This window comes from Peromyscus californicus, unplaced genomic scaffold (assembly GCF_007827085.1).
Source record: "Peromyscus californicus insignis strain IS unplaced genomic scaffold, ASM782708v3 Scaffold_23__1_contigs__length_62951481, whole genome shotgun sequence".
NCBI classification, from domain to species: Eukaryota; Metazoa; Chordata; class Mammalia; order Rodentia; family Cricetidae; genus Peromyscus; species Peromyscus californicus.
The window spans coordinates 50,600,451-50,616,269 of record NW_026294534.1 but is presented as its reverse complement, the minus strand read 5'-3'; the positions used below and the strand labels follow the sequence as shown (position 1 = coordinate 50,616,269).

At 38.0% G+C, this 15,819-nt stretch overlaps 1 protein-coding gene across 1 annotated transcript in view; it reads left to right on the top strand.

Moving 5' to 3' along the window:
* The window catches only part of Clcn3 (chloride voltage-gated channel 3), an 85,030-nt gene that overhangs the window by 49,776 nt on the left and 19,435 nt on the right, over nt 1-15,819 (top strand). The window contains 8 exon segments of the mRNA XM_052752335.1: nt 2,015-2,172; nt 5,545-5,644; nt 7,354-7,541; nt 9,691-9,813; nt 11,029-11,235; nt 13,098-13,178; nt 14,270-14,530; nt 14,532-14,816. Coding sequence (XP_052608295.1) covers nt 2,015-2,172; nt 5,545-5,644; nt 7,354-7,541; nt 9,691-9,813; nt 11,029-11,235; nt 13,098-13,178; nt 14,270-14,530; nt 14,532-14,816 — 1,403 coding nt within the window.

Genomic DNA, 15,819 nt, shown 5'->3' with positions numbered 1-15,819 from the left:
GATATATTTGTGATTATCTCTTTATCTTTACATAAAAGTCAGTTTAAAACCAAAAGACAGCAAAGCAAGGTCATCTAGAAAATTTGCTTAGTCCTTAAAAGTCAGGGAAAAAGAAATAGGTCTCATTTTTATTTTTTGTTTTAATTTATTTTATATTTATTTTTGGCACAAGGTCTGTAGATTAGAGGTTGCCAAACTGTGGCTAGTGTGACAGATCCTACCCTTCATCTCATTATTTTTTTTTTTTTTTTTTTTTTTTTTTTTTGGTTTTTCGAGACAGGGTTTCTCTGTGTAGCTTTGCGCCTTTCCTGGAACTCGCTTTGGAGACCAGGCTGGCCTCGAACTCACTGAGATCCGCCTGGCTCTGCCTCCCGAGTGCTGGGATTAAAGGCGTGCGCCACCACCGCCCGGCTCATTATTTTTTTTAAAGACAAATTTTCACCTGTTTCTTAAACTTTTTTTTAGAATGCTTTCATATTCATCCACTGGTGTGTTTCTGTACTTTTTTTTGTGGTACTGTGGCAGAGTTAAGTAGCTGGAACTCTGTGGCTTCCATGCCACAAATACTTGCCCTCTAACTGTTGCCGACTTTTGTATCAGATTATAAGTACTCTGGCATTCATGGTTTTGGTTTCTTTTTCTTTTTTTCTGTAACAAGTTTTAGGAAATTTTACCCACACTGAATAATTTTTAATTTACTCAGAGACTGTGCAGATAGAAACTTAAAGAAAAATTCCTAATAGTGAACTTGTGGTTTGAGATTATTTGTGTATGTCTTAGTTACTGTTCTGCTGCTGTGAAGAGACATCATGACCAAGACAACTCTTACGAGAGAAAGCATTTAATTGGGGTTTGCTCACAGTTTCTTAGGATTAGTCCATTATCATGGTGGGAAGCAGACAGTCATGGCTGGAGCAGTAGCTGAGAGCTGAGAGATCATAGGTAGCAGGCAGAGAGAGACTGGGCTTGGCTGGGCTTTTGAACTCTTGAGAGCCTATCTCCAGACACATCTCTTCCAACAGACTCAGCTACTCCAACAAGGACACACCTAATCCTTCCAAACACTTCTTCTAATGGGGACGAAGTATGCAGATAGATGAGCCTATGAGGGCATTCTCATTTGTCTTTCCAAAGGGCTTATATTTAAATTAGGAACTTTTTGTCAAGGCCTCTTTTTTTTTTTTGGTTTTTCGAGACAGGGTTTCTCTGTGTAGCTTTGCGCCTTTCCTGGAACTCACTTGGTAGTCCAGGCTGGCCTCGAACTCACAGAGATCCGCCTGGCTCTGCCTCCTGAGTGCTGGGATTAAAGGCAGGCATGCGCCACCACCGCCCGGCTGTCAAGGCCTCTTTTTACATAACTGACAGCTCAGTGCATTTACATACTTAAAAATTTGCATTCATTTTATGTGTTAGAATGAACTTATTTTCATATTTAAAAGTTACCTGCATTTCTTCAGTTCTCCAGTTGTTTTTTTAAATTTGTTTACACATGTAAAATATGTAGTAAGTATATGTCAGAGATTTATTTAACCCTAATGAAGGAACCAGCTTGATGACAAAACCGATTCAGCGAACATGTGAGACAGAAACGTATATAGTCTGTGAAGGAAAGAAAATCCTGTTAAGACATAAAACAACAAACAACACCACAGACCTTCACAATTCTGAGAGTTTTCCTTCCTGCTGGAAAACAACTCTTTGCATTTTACCAGATGAAAAGTATTTCCTGTTTATCAGTCTTCACAAGTAGTCTTCTAACTGGAGTTTATTTTGTCGGCAGTAAATGGTAGTAATTCACACAAAATTCTCTTGGCCAGAGTACCAGATGACCATTGGGCTGCTTGTTAATATAAGGTCATGAGTATCCTTTATACCTTAATTTATCCAAAATTAGAAAGAAATTTTGGATGATCAACATTTCCTCTACTTTTCAGTGATTTTGTGTTACTTACCAGTTTGTAAGGAAGTTGGAAAATTCACTGTTAAAATAATCTCTTCCTCTTTTGTTCTGCAGGAACTCATTATACAATGACAAATGGAGGCAGCATTAATAGCTCTACACACTTGCTGGATCTTTTGGACGAACCGATCCCAGGTGTTGGTACATATGATGATTTCCATACTATTGACTGGGTTCGAGAGAAGTGTAAAGACAGAGAAAGGCACAGACGTGTAAGTATTTTATAAAAATAGTGCGAAATGGACTATTTAAAATTATGTTTCTGCCAGTGATCTCAGTTCACCAAAAAGATACACATAAAAATTATTTGACATGTCATACATTTCCCCCCTTTGTCTTGGTTTGTCTTTTTTAGCTCTTTATACGCTGTATTTTTCTGGGCAGGATTTGAGGTGGTTTAAAAACAAGGAAATACAGTTGACAAGATGTGAAGGGAAGGGAGAAGTGCGGCATAGGAGTTGGGTGAGGACACCAAGATACTTGCTTTCAGCATCTCAGCAGCTAAAGCAGAAAGAACCTTGTTGCATAAGCCTAATGCAAAAGGAAGACAATGTACTGAGAAAAAGAATGATTCTGGAGGATTTTGCTGTTACTTAACATTTCCTTTCCCAGGACTAAATGCTGAGATATTTCTCAAATTGGATCCTGGATAAAGCTTTTTGTGTGCATAACAAGCCACTGGGTTTTTTGTTTTGTTTTGTTTTTTAATGATTTGCTTTTATTTCATGTACATTAGTGTCTTGCCTGCATGTATGTCTCTGTAAGGGCGCCAGATTCTCTGGAACTGGAGTCACAGACAGGTATGAGCTGCCATGTGGGTGCTGGGAATTGAACCTGAGCCCCCCAGAAGAGCAGAACTGCCAAGCCATCTCTCTAGCCCCTGATTTTTTAAAGGAAAAACATAAACTGAGGCATGGTAGGGCATGCCTATAATTCGAGTAACCAAGAAACTGAGGAGCAGGAGCCCCTGTCTCAAACAAAACAACCCCATCCCCCGAATCCCACAGTACAGTGAATATAAACTGGTATAATCTAAAACACGGTTTTTAAAAAAGAGAAAGCAAATTTCTTTTATATTAAAATTCCAAATTGTCAAAGCCTCTCATTCATTCATTCATTCATTCATTCATTCATTCATGTGTTTGGTATCTGAAATTTACTATCAAAATAAGTTTATACAAATTAGTTGTAATTTTTTGTATTGGTGTCTGTTTTTATGTGAAGCCTGAGCTTGCAATAGATTGTGCTTCATATGAAAGTTCGGATTGTTCAGATGCTTTTGACCTGAGGGCAGAACTGAAAAGAAGCACATGAACTCACTGCTCTCATCCAGCCATTCTTAAAATGTCCTTTGAACTAGAAAAAGTATTGAGGAACCTCAAGAAACTTTTATTTTCTAAATAAAAAAGTATTTGCAGAGTGTTTTTTTTTTTAACCCTCTTGATTTCCTGGCTTAATAAAAGACTGATGGGTTTTTATATCTGCTTTTGCATTCTAATGTTATGGTTTATTTGCTTAAAGAATAAAAAGAAAATCTAGCCTCACACAGTTGTAGTTTGAAAAACTATGAATATTTCAATAGCCATTTTAGATTATCATAGCTATTTTCTGATAGAATAAAATAAGTACTAGTTTCTAAAAGATTAGCTATTGTATGCATTCTGAAGCCGTCTTAATCAGCACTGCCTTTTGTTACATTCGAATCCATTGCTTCACCTTGAACTTGCAGGATATACTTTCTTCACATGAAATTATCGTTTGGAAAATAATACTTTGTTGATCTATGTGTATTGTCAGATGTGAACAGTGGTTGGTTGGTTGGTTGGGTTTTGTCCTGGGAACTTAACTCATGGCACATACAATCTTCTTTTTTAAAAAAAAAATAATTTATTTTATGTGCATTGGTGTAAGGATATCAGATCCCCTGGAACTGGAGTTATAGATAGTTGTGCGCTGTCGTGTGGGTGCCGGGAATTGAACCTAGGTCCTTTGGAAGAGCAGCCAGTGTTCTTAACCGCTGAGCCATCTCTCCAACCCCAGCATGTAAAATCTTACTACGCTGGAAATAGTTTTTCTTGTAAAGCTTCAGGGGGTTTCATGGGCCTTTTAGGTTGCCTGTGAATTTTTCTTTGAGAAACTTTTTTTTATCTAGCTTGTATTGATAATTTTTATTAGGTAGTATCATAATATAAGTGTCAGAAAACTACCACTGAGTAAAGATACTTTACATTGTTTTTAATTTGCTTTACAAAGTGACAGGTATCACCAGTGATTTCTTTAGAAAAGTCTTTATATGCATTACAGCTTATTTGACCAATACTATGTTAGTAAGCATTTAGGTGATTTCTATATTTTTTGATTGGCAATGCACACACACTGTTTCTATACTGAAAATACCCTAGCAAGTGTTTATTAGATGACTGTTGTGTGCAAACAGAGGAACAAGAAGAATGACAGACTCTGTCTGAAAATGATTTAATATTGTCTTTTAAAAATATGTTTATTTTTATCAAGAAAATTCAAAATGGAACTTAGTGACTGTTTTTAAGACATACCCTACCTCCAATTCTAAAAGTGGTTGATATCTGTGTTTGGAATCTTCTATTATGAAAGGAGTATAATTTCCTCATTCACCATAGAATTACTGTGGTTTTTTGTTTGTTTGTTTGGTTGGTTGGTTTTTCGAGACAGGGTTTCTCTGTGTAGCTTTGCACCTTTCCTGGAACTCACTCTGTAGCCCAGGCTGGCCTCGAACTCACAGAGATCCACCTGCCTCTGCCTCCCAAGTGCTGGGATTAAAGACATGCGCCACCACTGCCCGGCCACTGTGTTTTTTCAATTGGTCCTTGTGGCTTTTGAATAGATGATCCGTCTGAAATAGATGAGGCCATTGAATTCCAGGTGTAGCTCTCCTAGAGGGTAGTTGAGTGGTGAAGCCCTGAAAGGACACTAGAGCTTCTTAAAGCTAAGTTGAGTAGAACTAAGGAAACTAGCTAGGGATGATGGGCTTAGAAAACCACTCTTGGGAAGACAGGTATGAGGGGAGATTTGCAACAAACAGCTTTCCTCCTTGGTAATGTCTAACTGCTCCTCCTCAGTCAGTTGAGGACACTTTTCTTCTGGCTCGCATGTTGAAGGAAGAGTCTTAGGCTGTTACAAGTGGGATTGAAGCTCTGCACCTGTGTCTTCCCAGTTCTGTGACTTTGGGGGTGTCTCTGCCCATGTGACTCTTATGATATTCATGAGCGTTTTACTTGGCTCCTGAAGCCAGCCGTTTCCAGCTATGTTACCCAACTTCTGATGTGCAAGCCATCTGTGGAGCAGTTAAGGCTTGATTTGATGTAGTTTGAAACAGCTGAGGTCAGACTTCCATGTGGCTTTGGGCCCCTCACACTCAAATCCAGGGGTTCCTATTTAAAATACAGATCTCTGAATGGTGTTTATCCTCTAGCTTTTAGGATTAAAATAAACAACGTCATTATTTAGTTTACAAGGCACTTTCTGTGTTGTGATACCTGGAGAAATATAGACTCAAGAACTGTAGAAATACATTTTAAAAATGAAACAAATATTTCTAATTTCAGATCAACAGTAAAAAAAAAGAATCAGCATGGGAAATGACAAAGAGTCTGTATGACGCCTGGTCAGGATGGCTTGTAGTCACATTGACAGGACTGGCATCAGGTAAGGAAAATGTTTACCGCCAACCTTTACTCTTGTTTTTAAGTTAACCGAGTAACGCTCTCTTCCTCTCCTCGATTTTTAGGTACAGTAGATTTTTTTTTTTTAAGAGTGTTTGCTTCTCTTGAAAAACAAAAAACAAAAGTTAAGTATAAGACCAGGAGACAGAGGTTTCTGAGTCTAATTTTGGCTCTGGTACTTTGTCTCACCAACTTGGCTGACTCAGTTTCCATATCGGTGAAAATAAATGGTTTAGATGAATGAAATCTTGTACTTTAATATCATAATTAATAGCTAATACTTGTTCTCATGCAGTATTCTAGCAGCTCTGCATGTATTTAAGCCTCATGGCAGTCTCCATCATTAATGCCATCCTAACCATGTTACAGATGAGGGACTAAAGCACAAGAGGACGGAAGTGGCTTGGCTGCACCCTTAGAGCCATAGGTGGCTTGGCCCAGTTCATGGTCTGTTATTCTAGCACTGCACTGCCCAGTGTGGCCACCAAGTCCCCAGAGAGTGGAGTTGAACAAAGCAGCTGATGGTCTGAGTACCTCTAGGGATAGTTTTAATCATTCCTAGCTTCTGTCATGTACGACAGAAAACATGAAAAAGTAAGGTGTTTGTGGAGAATAGAAAGAAGTATTGATGACTGGCATGCATAAGAATTTTGTGTTCTGGGCTGGAGAAATAGCTCAGGGGTTAGAAGCACTGAGTGCTTCTCTAGAGGACCCAGGTTCAATTCCTAGCACCCACATGGCATCTCACAACTGTCTGTAACTACAGTTCCAGAGGATCCATGGCACCAGGCAGGCATGTGACACACACACACACACACACACACACACACACACACACACACACACACACAGGCAAAATACCCATCAACATAAAATAAAATAAATATATATTTTAAAAAAAACCCCATGTCTGTGTGACCCATTGATTTCTTGTGATAAAAGTAATCTAGATTTTAGCATAACTTTATATTTTTTTAGAATTCTGTCAGTAAGATAACCTTCATATGTATAGCTTTCTGTTAATTAAAAAATAAATTTATCATGAAGTAATTCAGTGAATGATGTGAACTTCCTTAATTATATTTAATGAACATTTTATTTTATTTTTTGTTTTGGGACAGTCTCACCATGTAACTCTAGCTATACTGGAGTTTGATATGTAGACAAAGGCTGACCTCAAACTCACAGAGATTCACTTTACCTCCCAAGTGCTGATATTAAAGGTGCGTGCCACCATGCCTAGCTGTGAGCATTAAATTTTAATGAGGTCTATATCATTGATTCATAAGTCTACTGATTAAGTTTAGGATGGAAACATGCTAATTAAATGTCCCGATTTCATTTGCCAGAGTTGTGAAGCTCCTGTCAAGTAGCTGTCTTTTCAAGGTGTTTAGTGTTTTTAAAATAACCTTTTCTCTTTTTAAAATTGCAACTAATTTTAATGATGTGTCGGTTTTAATTCCAAAGAGTATCAATTTTATTTTAAAATAGAGCTATTTACAGTTTTTAAGATTGTATTTGATTTTAAATAAAAAATGTATTTAAATTTTTAAGTCTTAAATTTAGGTAATAGTTCCTAATTGACCCTTTGCTTATAGGAAGATTTTTGCTTTTTATTAATCTCTTCACTAGATAGTTTCAACGCTCCCTAAATAGACTTACATTTTGGACCTTTCCAATGCACTCTTACAGGAGCACTGGCTGGATTAATAGACATTGCTGCTGACTGGATGACTGACCTAAAGGAGGGCATTTGCCTCAGCGCGTTGTGGTACAACCATGAACAGTGTTGTTGGGGGTCCAATGAAACGACATTCGAAGAGAGGGATAAGTGTCCACAGTGGAAAACGTGGGCAGAGTTAATCATAGGTCAAGCAGAGGTAAGTCTTTGCTCAAGATGAGTTAGCCATTGATGTAGATAAGTATATCCACTTCCTCTAGTTACAGAATTAACCACACATTAGGTGATTATAACCAGCACCAAAGGAGAAAAAGACAAAGTCTGTATTTAGCAGAGAGGATTGGAAAATCTTTAAATACAGTGAGAACAAAGGCACATTGTTTCAAGCAGCTTTTGTGTTATTTAATGCATAATCATGAGTCACATGGATTATGATAGAGATTTATTGCAAGTTGTGGCAGAGAAGTATAGTTAGTGCAACAGGAGCTGTGTAAAGTTAATGAAGTGGATTAACATGTCTCTAAGATTGGAACATACGAATTATGGAAGTGCAAGATATATTTTATAATTTATAAAATCAGCCTTTCTAGGTTGGAATACTTTAAAGAAATTCATACATTTTTAAATTTTTCAGCCTTTTTTTTTTGTTTGTTTTTTAAGATAGATTTTTAATTGAAATAGAAGTGCATCCTTTTCCCCTTCTCTTTCCTCCCTCCATCCCCTCCTGGGTACTGTCCTTCCAACTCCTCCTGTGCCCCTCTTACTCTTAAATTGATAGTCTCTGTCTTTTATTGTTGTTACATTGTGTGTGTGTGTGTGCGCGCATGAACAAGTAAATACATCCTGCTGAGCTGGTTTTGGTTTGTTTGTCTGTTTGCAGGGGTGACCATCTTGTATTGGTTAGCTAACAAGGGGGCTCATCCTTGGAAGAGGCTAATACTTCTTCCCTAGCTGCCTGCCACTGGTTCTTCGTGTAGTTCTTTTTCTAGGGTAGGGTCCTGTGAAATTTCCCCTCTTCGCATTCACGGGTCTATTAATACTGCCATTGTTCTGGCCTTGCTTATGCTGCCCTTTTCTAGGAGATACTGTTTAAGGTAGACTGACTCCCTGGTATTTTGGTTCTTAAAATCTTTCTGCCCCCTGTCCCCTGAGCCATAGATGCAGGAACTATGGTATAGATGTATCCAGTGGTGTTGGGCCCCCACAATCCATTGACCTCTGTATTATGTACAGTTAAGAGTTTTCTGAGATGATCTCCATTTGCCAGGAAATGTGCCTCCCAAACAAAAAGGGTTAGCAGGCCTTAGACTGGAACTAGGCTTATGTATTTGCAGATGGTAGAAGGTCCTATGTTTTTCTTTGCAGTAGTTCAATATTTAATTATATAATTACAATGATGTTCTGTAATAAAGCTTAAATTTGGATAAGATTCAATATTTATATATTTACATATGAATATATTTTAAAATACAGATATTTATATTTTCACATGGATATATTTTAAAAACTTTCATTATAGCCAAAGTTTAGGTAAAAAGAATATTTTTTGGTATTATATTTCATGTGGTTTTTGTTTCTTACCTTGCTTAATTAAAGTCAGTTTAACGATCTTCGGGAGAGTTGAAAAAGAATGAAATCTTAGTGCTGGGGCTGGAGAGATGCTTCAGTGGTTAAGAGTGGCCACTGGTCTTGCATAGGACCAGAGTTCATTTTCAGCACCACATAGAAGCTCATAGCTCTAACTCCATTTCCAGAGAATCCCCTTGTCCTTTTCAGTACTCTGTGGACTTCTGCATGCTTGTGCTTCAGTAAACCACACAGCCAAACACATGGACACATTAAACAAACAAGCAGACAAATAAAGGAAAAATCCAAGTGCCAGCACAAGTTACCTCCACCAACGATTTCTAAAACATTTGTGGGTAGGCATGGGTCAGTGCCTGTGTCTCTGTAACAAGACCTTAGAAATCAGGAAAACTAGGAAGTTTACCAAATGGGACTAAGACTTCTTAGCATGGATAGTGGTTAGCTTTTGGATTCTATTCAGTTCCTTGTTCACATAAAGCTTTTATCATTGCAGAAATAAACCAAGAGACTGTTAGAACTTTTACCCCGTTGTGTGTGTGGTGGCATGTACTTGTAGTCCCAGCTATCTAGGAAGCTTAGGCAAGGGCATTTCTTGAGCCTAGAAGTTTGAGCTCAGCCTGGGTGCATATCTGAATCCCAAATCCAAAAGTACTAATAACAGTAGTGATAACTTTCACAGAAGTTTCTTATGTGACAGGCACTTCAATTAGTGGTACATTGTCAAACTCATGTTTATACTCCATGCTGGTTTTGCTTTTTAGGGCCCAGGATCTTATATCATGAACTACATCATGTACATCTTTTGGGCTTTGAGTTTTGCCTTTCTTGCAGTTTCTTTGGTGAAAGTATTTGCTCCGTATGCCTGTGGCTCTGGAATTCCAGAGGTAAGCCATATAATATTCATTGCATGGAAATTGTATGCTGCCTTTTATCTTTAGGAGTTGTACTTTTTTAGAAAATAGAGTATTTTTTAATATAAAAAAATTAAAAAAATTTAAGCTGGGGGCTCGAGAGATGGTTTAGCCTGTAATATAGAGGTTGATAATCCCTCCCCACCCCTCTCTCTCTCTCTCTCTCTCTCTCTCTCTCTCTCTCTCTCATACACACACACACACACACACACACACACACACAACCCCCCCCCCTCTCTCATACACACACACACACATAACCTCTCTCTCTCTCTCTCTCTCTCTCTCTCTCTCTCTCTCTCACACACACACACACACACACACACACACACACACACCTCTCAACCACTAATATATAGCACATAAATAAGCAAATTAAGTTTAAACAACAAAAATATCAGAAATGTTTTATGGCCTGAAGTTCTTTGATGGATTAGTTGATATTTTGCTGTTCGACTCTAATTGTAATGTATCCTTCCCTTTCTATAACTGTTGGCTATATTAAATAAGCTGATAATTCGTAATTTGGTCATTTTATATTTTAAGAACAGAATTTGACCATAGTAGATCAGTAGTATACACACTTATTTTTTGTTTCATCAGTCGTAATTTAAAAGAGAATAACATTTAAGCTTGAATTCATTTAATTCTCCTTTTTACTTTTTAAAAATGAAGTTTTCTTCTAACATATTTTAGAAATAAACTGTGATTTTTAAAGGCTGTGTAGGTAAATATCCTTAATAAGGAATCAGTGCCTGCAGTTTTGGTTATCACTCATCCTCTGTGGTAGGTAAGAACATCCACGTGACTACTGTGTGATGAGAAGGCATAATGTCTTTATTCATGATGGACAGATGTATCTAAATACTTTGTGTTTATTACTACAACAGAAAATTTCAAATTGGCCTTTGATTACGTAGCACTACAGCCCTGCGTTTACTTTATCATGATCTAGTATTTTTATTTGTTCCTGAGATAGGGTTGCCGCTTATCTTTGGTTACATATATAGTTATATGATGCAGATTTATCGTATGTGTAAAAATAAAGTTTTTTTAAATTATGAAATATTTTATAGTTTGCCAAAGTTTGGTGGGTAGTTTGGTGAGTGAAATATAAGATTGTTTTAGCTAAGTTAAATTCTCATGTTTTCTAAAGGAAGTTAAACTGCCTCCATCCTTCCTTTGTAGATTAAAACAATTCTGAGTGGATTCATCATCCGAGGTTACTTGGGAAAGTGGACTTTAATGATTAAAACCATCACATTAGTGCTGGCCGTGGCATCAGGGCTGAGTTTAGGGAAAGAAGGACCCCTGGTCCACGTTGCCTGTTGCTGTGGAAACATCTTTTCCTACCTCTTTCCAAAGTACAGCACAAATGAAGCTAAAAAGAGAGAGGTAAGTGGTGTCTGCAGCTCCGTAACAGAGCATTGGTGTCACATAATGTCTGCAGCTCCATAACAGAGCAGTGGTGTCACGTAATGTCTGCAGCTCCGTAACAGAGCAGTGGTGTCACGTAATGTCTGCAGCTCCATAACAGAGCAGTGGTGTCACATAATGTCTGCAGCTCCGTAACAGAGCAGTGGTGTCACGTAATGTCTGCAGCTCCGTAACAGAGCAGTAGTGTTACGTAAGCTCCATGTCCCTTGAATGACCTCTGTGTTGAGATCTGTGAAACTCGCTCGGACAAACTGTGGATTCAGATGGAAACTTGGGTGAAGCCCGTCTGTCTTTGTCCTTTCCTAATTTGTACTCTTCTGAAATTGACTGCCACTGCTGGTTCAGTCAGACCAGCCAGAGCCCCTTTGGTTTCAGCTGATTTCTCAGATACCTTTGCTGTTTGTATTCACTTGGTTTTTGACACTATTGCATGTTTTGGCTTGGGAAGTCAGGTGTGGTCTCCTCTAAAAAGAAAAAAGCTGGCAGATATGCTCAAGGTAGCATAGAGTTAGTAGCAGAATCTGAAATTATTTTTCTCTGATTCCAAAAACCGTTTTTATGTTTTAATCTACTGTGTTATTGCTATAATTGTATGCGTATGTCTAGGTATGTTAAAAGTGAAATATCCAAATCCTGGATTATGGAGACTTAGGTGGCATTCTCAGCACTTTATATATATTCACTGAGTGACATTATCATGATCGTTCCAGAGAAAAGAACAGGGAGCACCAGAGAGGTTGAGACATTTACCATGGTTGCATAGCTGCTCTGTGCAGTTAGGACTTCTGCCTTGCAGCTTGACACAATTCATGCTCTTTACAGAAGTGTAAACTGGCATGAGTTGAGCAAGTGCTTAGGGTACCCTTGGGTATTTACTGGATCAAAGTAGTAAAAGGGATAAAGATTCTTTTTTTTTTTTTTTTAAGATTTTTTAAAATTTATTTATTATGTATACAGTGTTCTGTGGGTATCCCTGCACACCAGAAGAGGGCACCAGATCTCATTACAGATGGTTGTGAGCCACCATGTAGGTGCTGGGAATTGAACTCAGGACCTCTAGAAGAGCAGCCAGTGCTCTTAACCTCTGAGCCATCTCTCCAGCCCCGGGATAAAGATTCTTAAAATAATAATTCAGTCAATTTCCAAAGAAACGACAGTGTAGTTGATTTCCTGCAGGTGGAGAGTCAGCAATACGTGCCCCAAGAGAAGTGCCCCGGGGGTCCAAGAATGTGTGTGGGTCTCCTTCTTCCTTGAAACTGTCTTCACTGTTTAGTCGGTGACTCAAAGAGGCTGTTGTTTGTATTTAAAATGATGCCTTTGGAACATGCTTAGAGCGATACCAAGTGTGGCAGGATGTTCAGAATGCTTTGAATAGTAAAATACAGAGAAATGTTTGATGTCTTTCACAAAGTTTAGAGTAATTACTAAGGGTAAAGCAGTTAGCTCCAAAATCTGGAGAAATGATAGCCTACTTAAAAATAAGTAAACATTTACCCATTCCACGTGTTCCTCTCTTCCCTGTTGGTAAAACTTCAGTATTGAAGGTTGCCGGTATTCATTTCCTTCTCTTTACAATACACTCACATTTGTATGTTTGGTGTTAATGTTTTAACTGAGTAGAAAGAGTGCAAATGAGTTTTAAATTAAAGCAGAAAAGAAAGAATAACTTTTTAGAAGAAATGAATACTTGCCCTTTGCTTCACAAGGAGGTCATGTAGGTTGGGATCAGAAAAGGCGTTTGGAATAGCATGGAGTATGAAGTCTGTCTGCTATGTCTGAGTTGTTCAGGGGACTAGAACCAAACCATGTTCTCCTTGTAGGTCTTGTCTGCTGCCTCCGCTGCAGGCGTCTCTGTGGCCTTTGGTGCGCCCATTGGAGGAGTTCTTTTTAGTTTGGAGGAGGTATGTACAAAAACATAGCATTGAAAATGACAGAATTACATTTAAAATTGTATCTTGGTGTGCTTTTAATTTTTATAGCTGGTGTAATAGAATTTAAGTTTTGAGTTTATTTTTAGAAAGTTTTAAAGTAGTTCTCACATAAAAAGTAATATTTTATACATAACTCACAACTATGGAAAATTGTGTTTTAATTTTTCAAAAAAGGATTTGTTTTAAATGACTTGTGTGCATCTGTGTGTGGGTGTATTCATGTGAGTGCAGGTGGCCACAGAAGTCAGAAGAGGGTGTCAGCTCCTCTGGAGCTGGAGTTGTGGACAGTTGTGAGCCTCTGCATGGAGGTTCTCCGTAGGAGCAGTATGTGTACACTTGACTGCTGAGCTATCTCTGTGAGTTAAAGCCGCCTGCTTTAACCTGTTATTCATGTGTAAATGTTAGTGATTGTTTTAGCTGAGCTTTGTTGACATCTTTAAAACGAGCAAAATAAGAATTTTACTTAATGGAAGCCACTAAAACCTACATATCTCTGGCTAAATTATAGTCCATATTTTTATTTTACTATTTTAAATCACTTTATAAGCTGACTTTTAATTAAAGTTTTATGATTTGCTTGTTTAAAATTTATATGGTTATTTCTTTAACAGTTACTGATGTTTAAGGAAATAATTTTATTGCTTTGGTGGATATATTGTTTTGTTTTCTCATTGGTTCTTCTTTTTTCATATTTTACATAAAAATATGTCAGTGCTTGACTGTAAAATTTTTGCTTTTGGTTTTAGAGAAGAGACAAATCAACTACATTTTAATGAATTAACAAGAGTTCCTAAGGGGATATTCATTTTTTAGCTGACATGATTGAATTAGATATGAAACTCCTTTTGAAAAACAGTTCTTGGTATTCTAAATGATTATTAGACATTCAGAATCAGTTACTGTGAATTTGTAGTTATAGTCAAAGAAAAAGCATCATTTTTTTTATTAGGGCAAATCATGTAAATTCAAGCTACAACAAAATTTGAGCTAGCTAGAGTGAAGTTTATACTTGTTATAACAAATCAGAAATGATAGCATTAATTTTTCTTTCTGTTTTTTAGGTTAGCTATTATTTTCCTCTGAAAACTTTATGGAGATCATTTTTTGCTGCTTTGGTGGCTGCATTCGTTTTGAGATCCATCAATCCATTTGGGAACAGCCGTCTGGTCCTTTTTTATGTGGAGTATCATACACCCTGGTACCTTTTTGAACTGTTCCCTTTTATTCTCCTAGGGGTGTTTGGAGGGCTTTGGGGAGCCTTTTTTATTAGGGCAAATATTGCCTGGTGTCGTCGACGCAAGTCCACCAAGTTTGGAAAGTACCCCCGTTCTTGAAGTCATTATTGTTGCTGCCATTACTGCTGTGATAGCCTTCCCCAATCCCTACACCAGGCTCAACACCAGTGAACTGATTAAAGAGCTGTTTACAGATTGTGGGCCGTTGGAATCCTCTTCTCTTTGTGACTACAGAAATGACATGAATGCCAGTAAAATTGTTGACGATATTCCTGACCGTCCAGCAGGCGTTGGAGTGTATTCAGCTATCTGGCAGTTGTGTCTAGCACTCATATTTAAAATAATAATGACAGTATTCACTTTTGGTATCAAGGTAAGTGCTCATGTGAGATGATACTGGAATAATTTAGAGATGTCCAAAATATTTATGTGTAATGAGAAATGAAATTTTATCCAAATGATTACAATTCTGAGAGTAGAATCTGAAAAGCCCTCATTGGTCTGAAATCCAGAGGTTTCTGGTGACTTCTGGAGACGGTGGCCTGAGTTTGTTTTTCTGCATTTTCCATGTTCTGGAGGCTGCATACACTCCTCGGCTTGTGTTCCCTTTCTTGCATTTTTAGAGCCATGGCTGGCTGGCTCCTCTCTCTTGTTTAACTCTTAGAAATATAAATCCTGATTTCACATGACCCCCTCCCCCCAGGATTACTTTTAATCCACTCAGATAATACCAGGGTAACCTCTTGTTTTAAAAGTCAGTTGGCTGACAATCTTAATTCTCTGCAACCTTAATTTTTCCTTGGCATGTAACATGTTCATAGATTCAGGAGAAGCTATTATTCTACTTTCTGTCCAACTGTAGCATGTTAGCCTGAATGGACACTGTGGTCTCTATAAATGCTGTGGCTATGCATCAAGCATCTAAAATCCTGTGCCCTGGAACATCACTTCTCCTGGACTCTCAGCTTTCTCACTGCTGCAGACACAGAAGCGAGTGTCAGCTTGCTAGACAAGCTCCAGATCAGGACACCTGAGGTTCCTGTAGCAGTTGACGCTCAGCAGGGATGACATACTTTCACAAACTGAGCTCATGTGGAGTAACAGCTTCACTTCTATGAGATTGGAAGGCTGGAAGTTTTAAGATTGCTTTTCAGGCCATTGAATATCAAGATCAAAAAATAAAACTTACAGTTTTATTCTTCTTTTTCTTAGCAGAGTTAGTTAAAAGGACCATTAGAGTGTTTGGTGTTTTTCATAAATCCCGGCGTCATTACTATCAGTAGAATTATACCCGGTATTCTCAGTGGCTGTAGCTGGCCAGCACTGAGGAAGCTGGAGGCAGATGGCAGGCCCTTGTTAAGTCCTAGGCTCAGGCT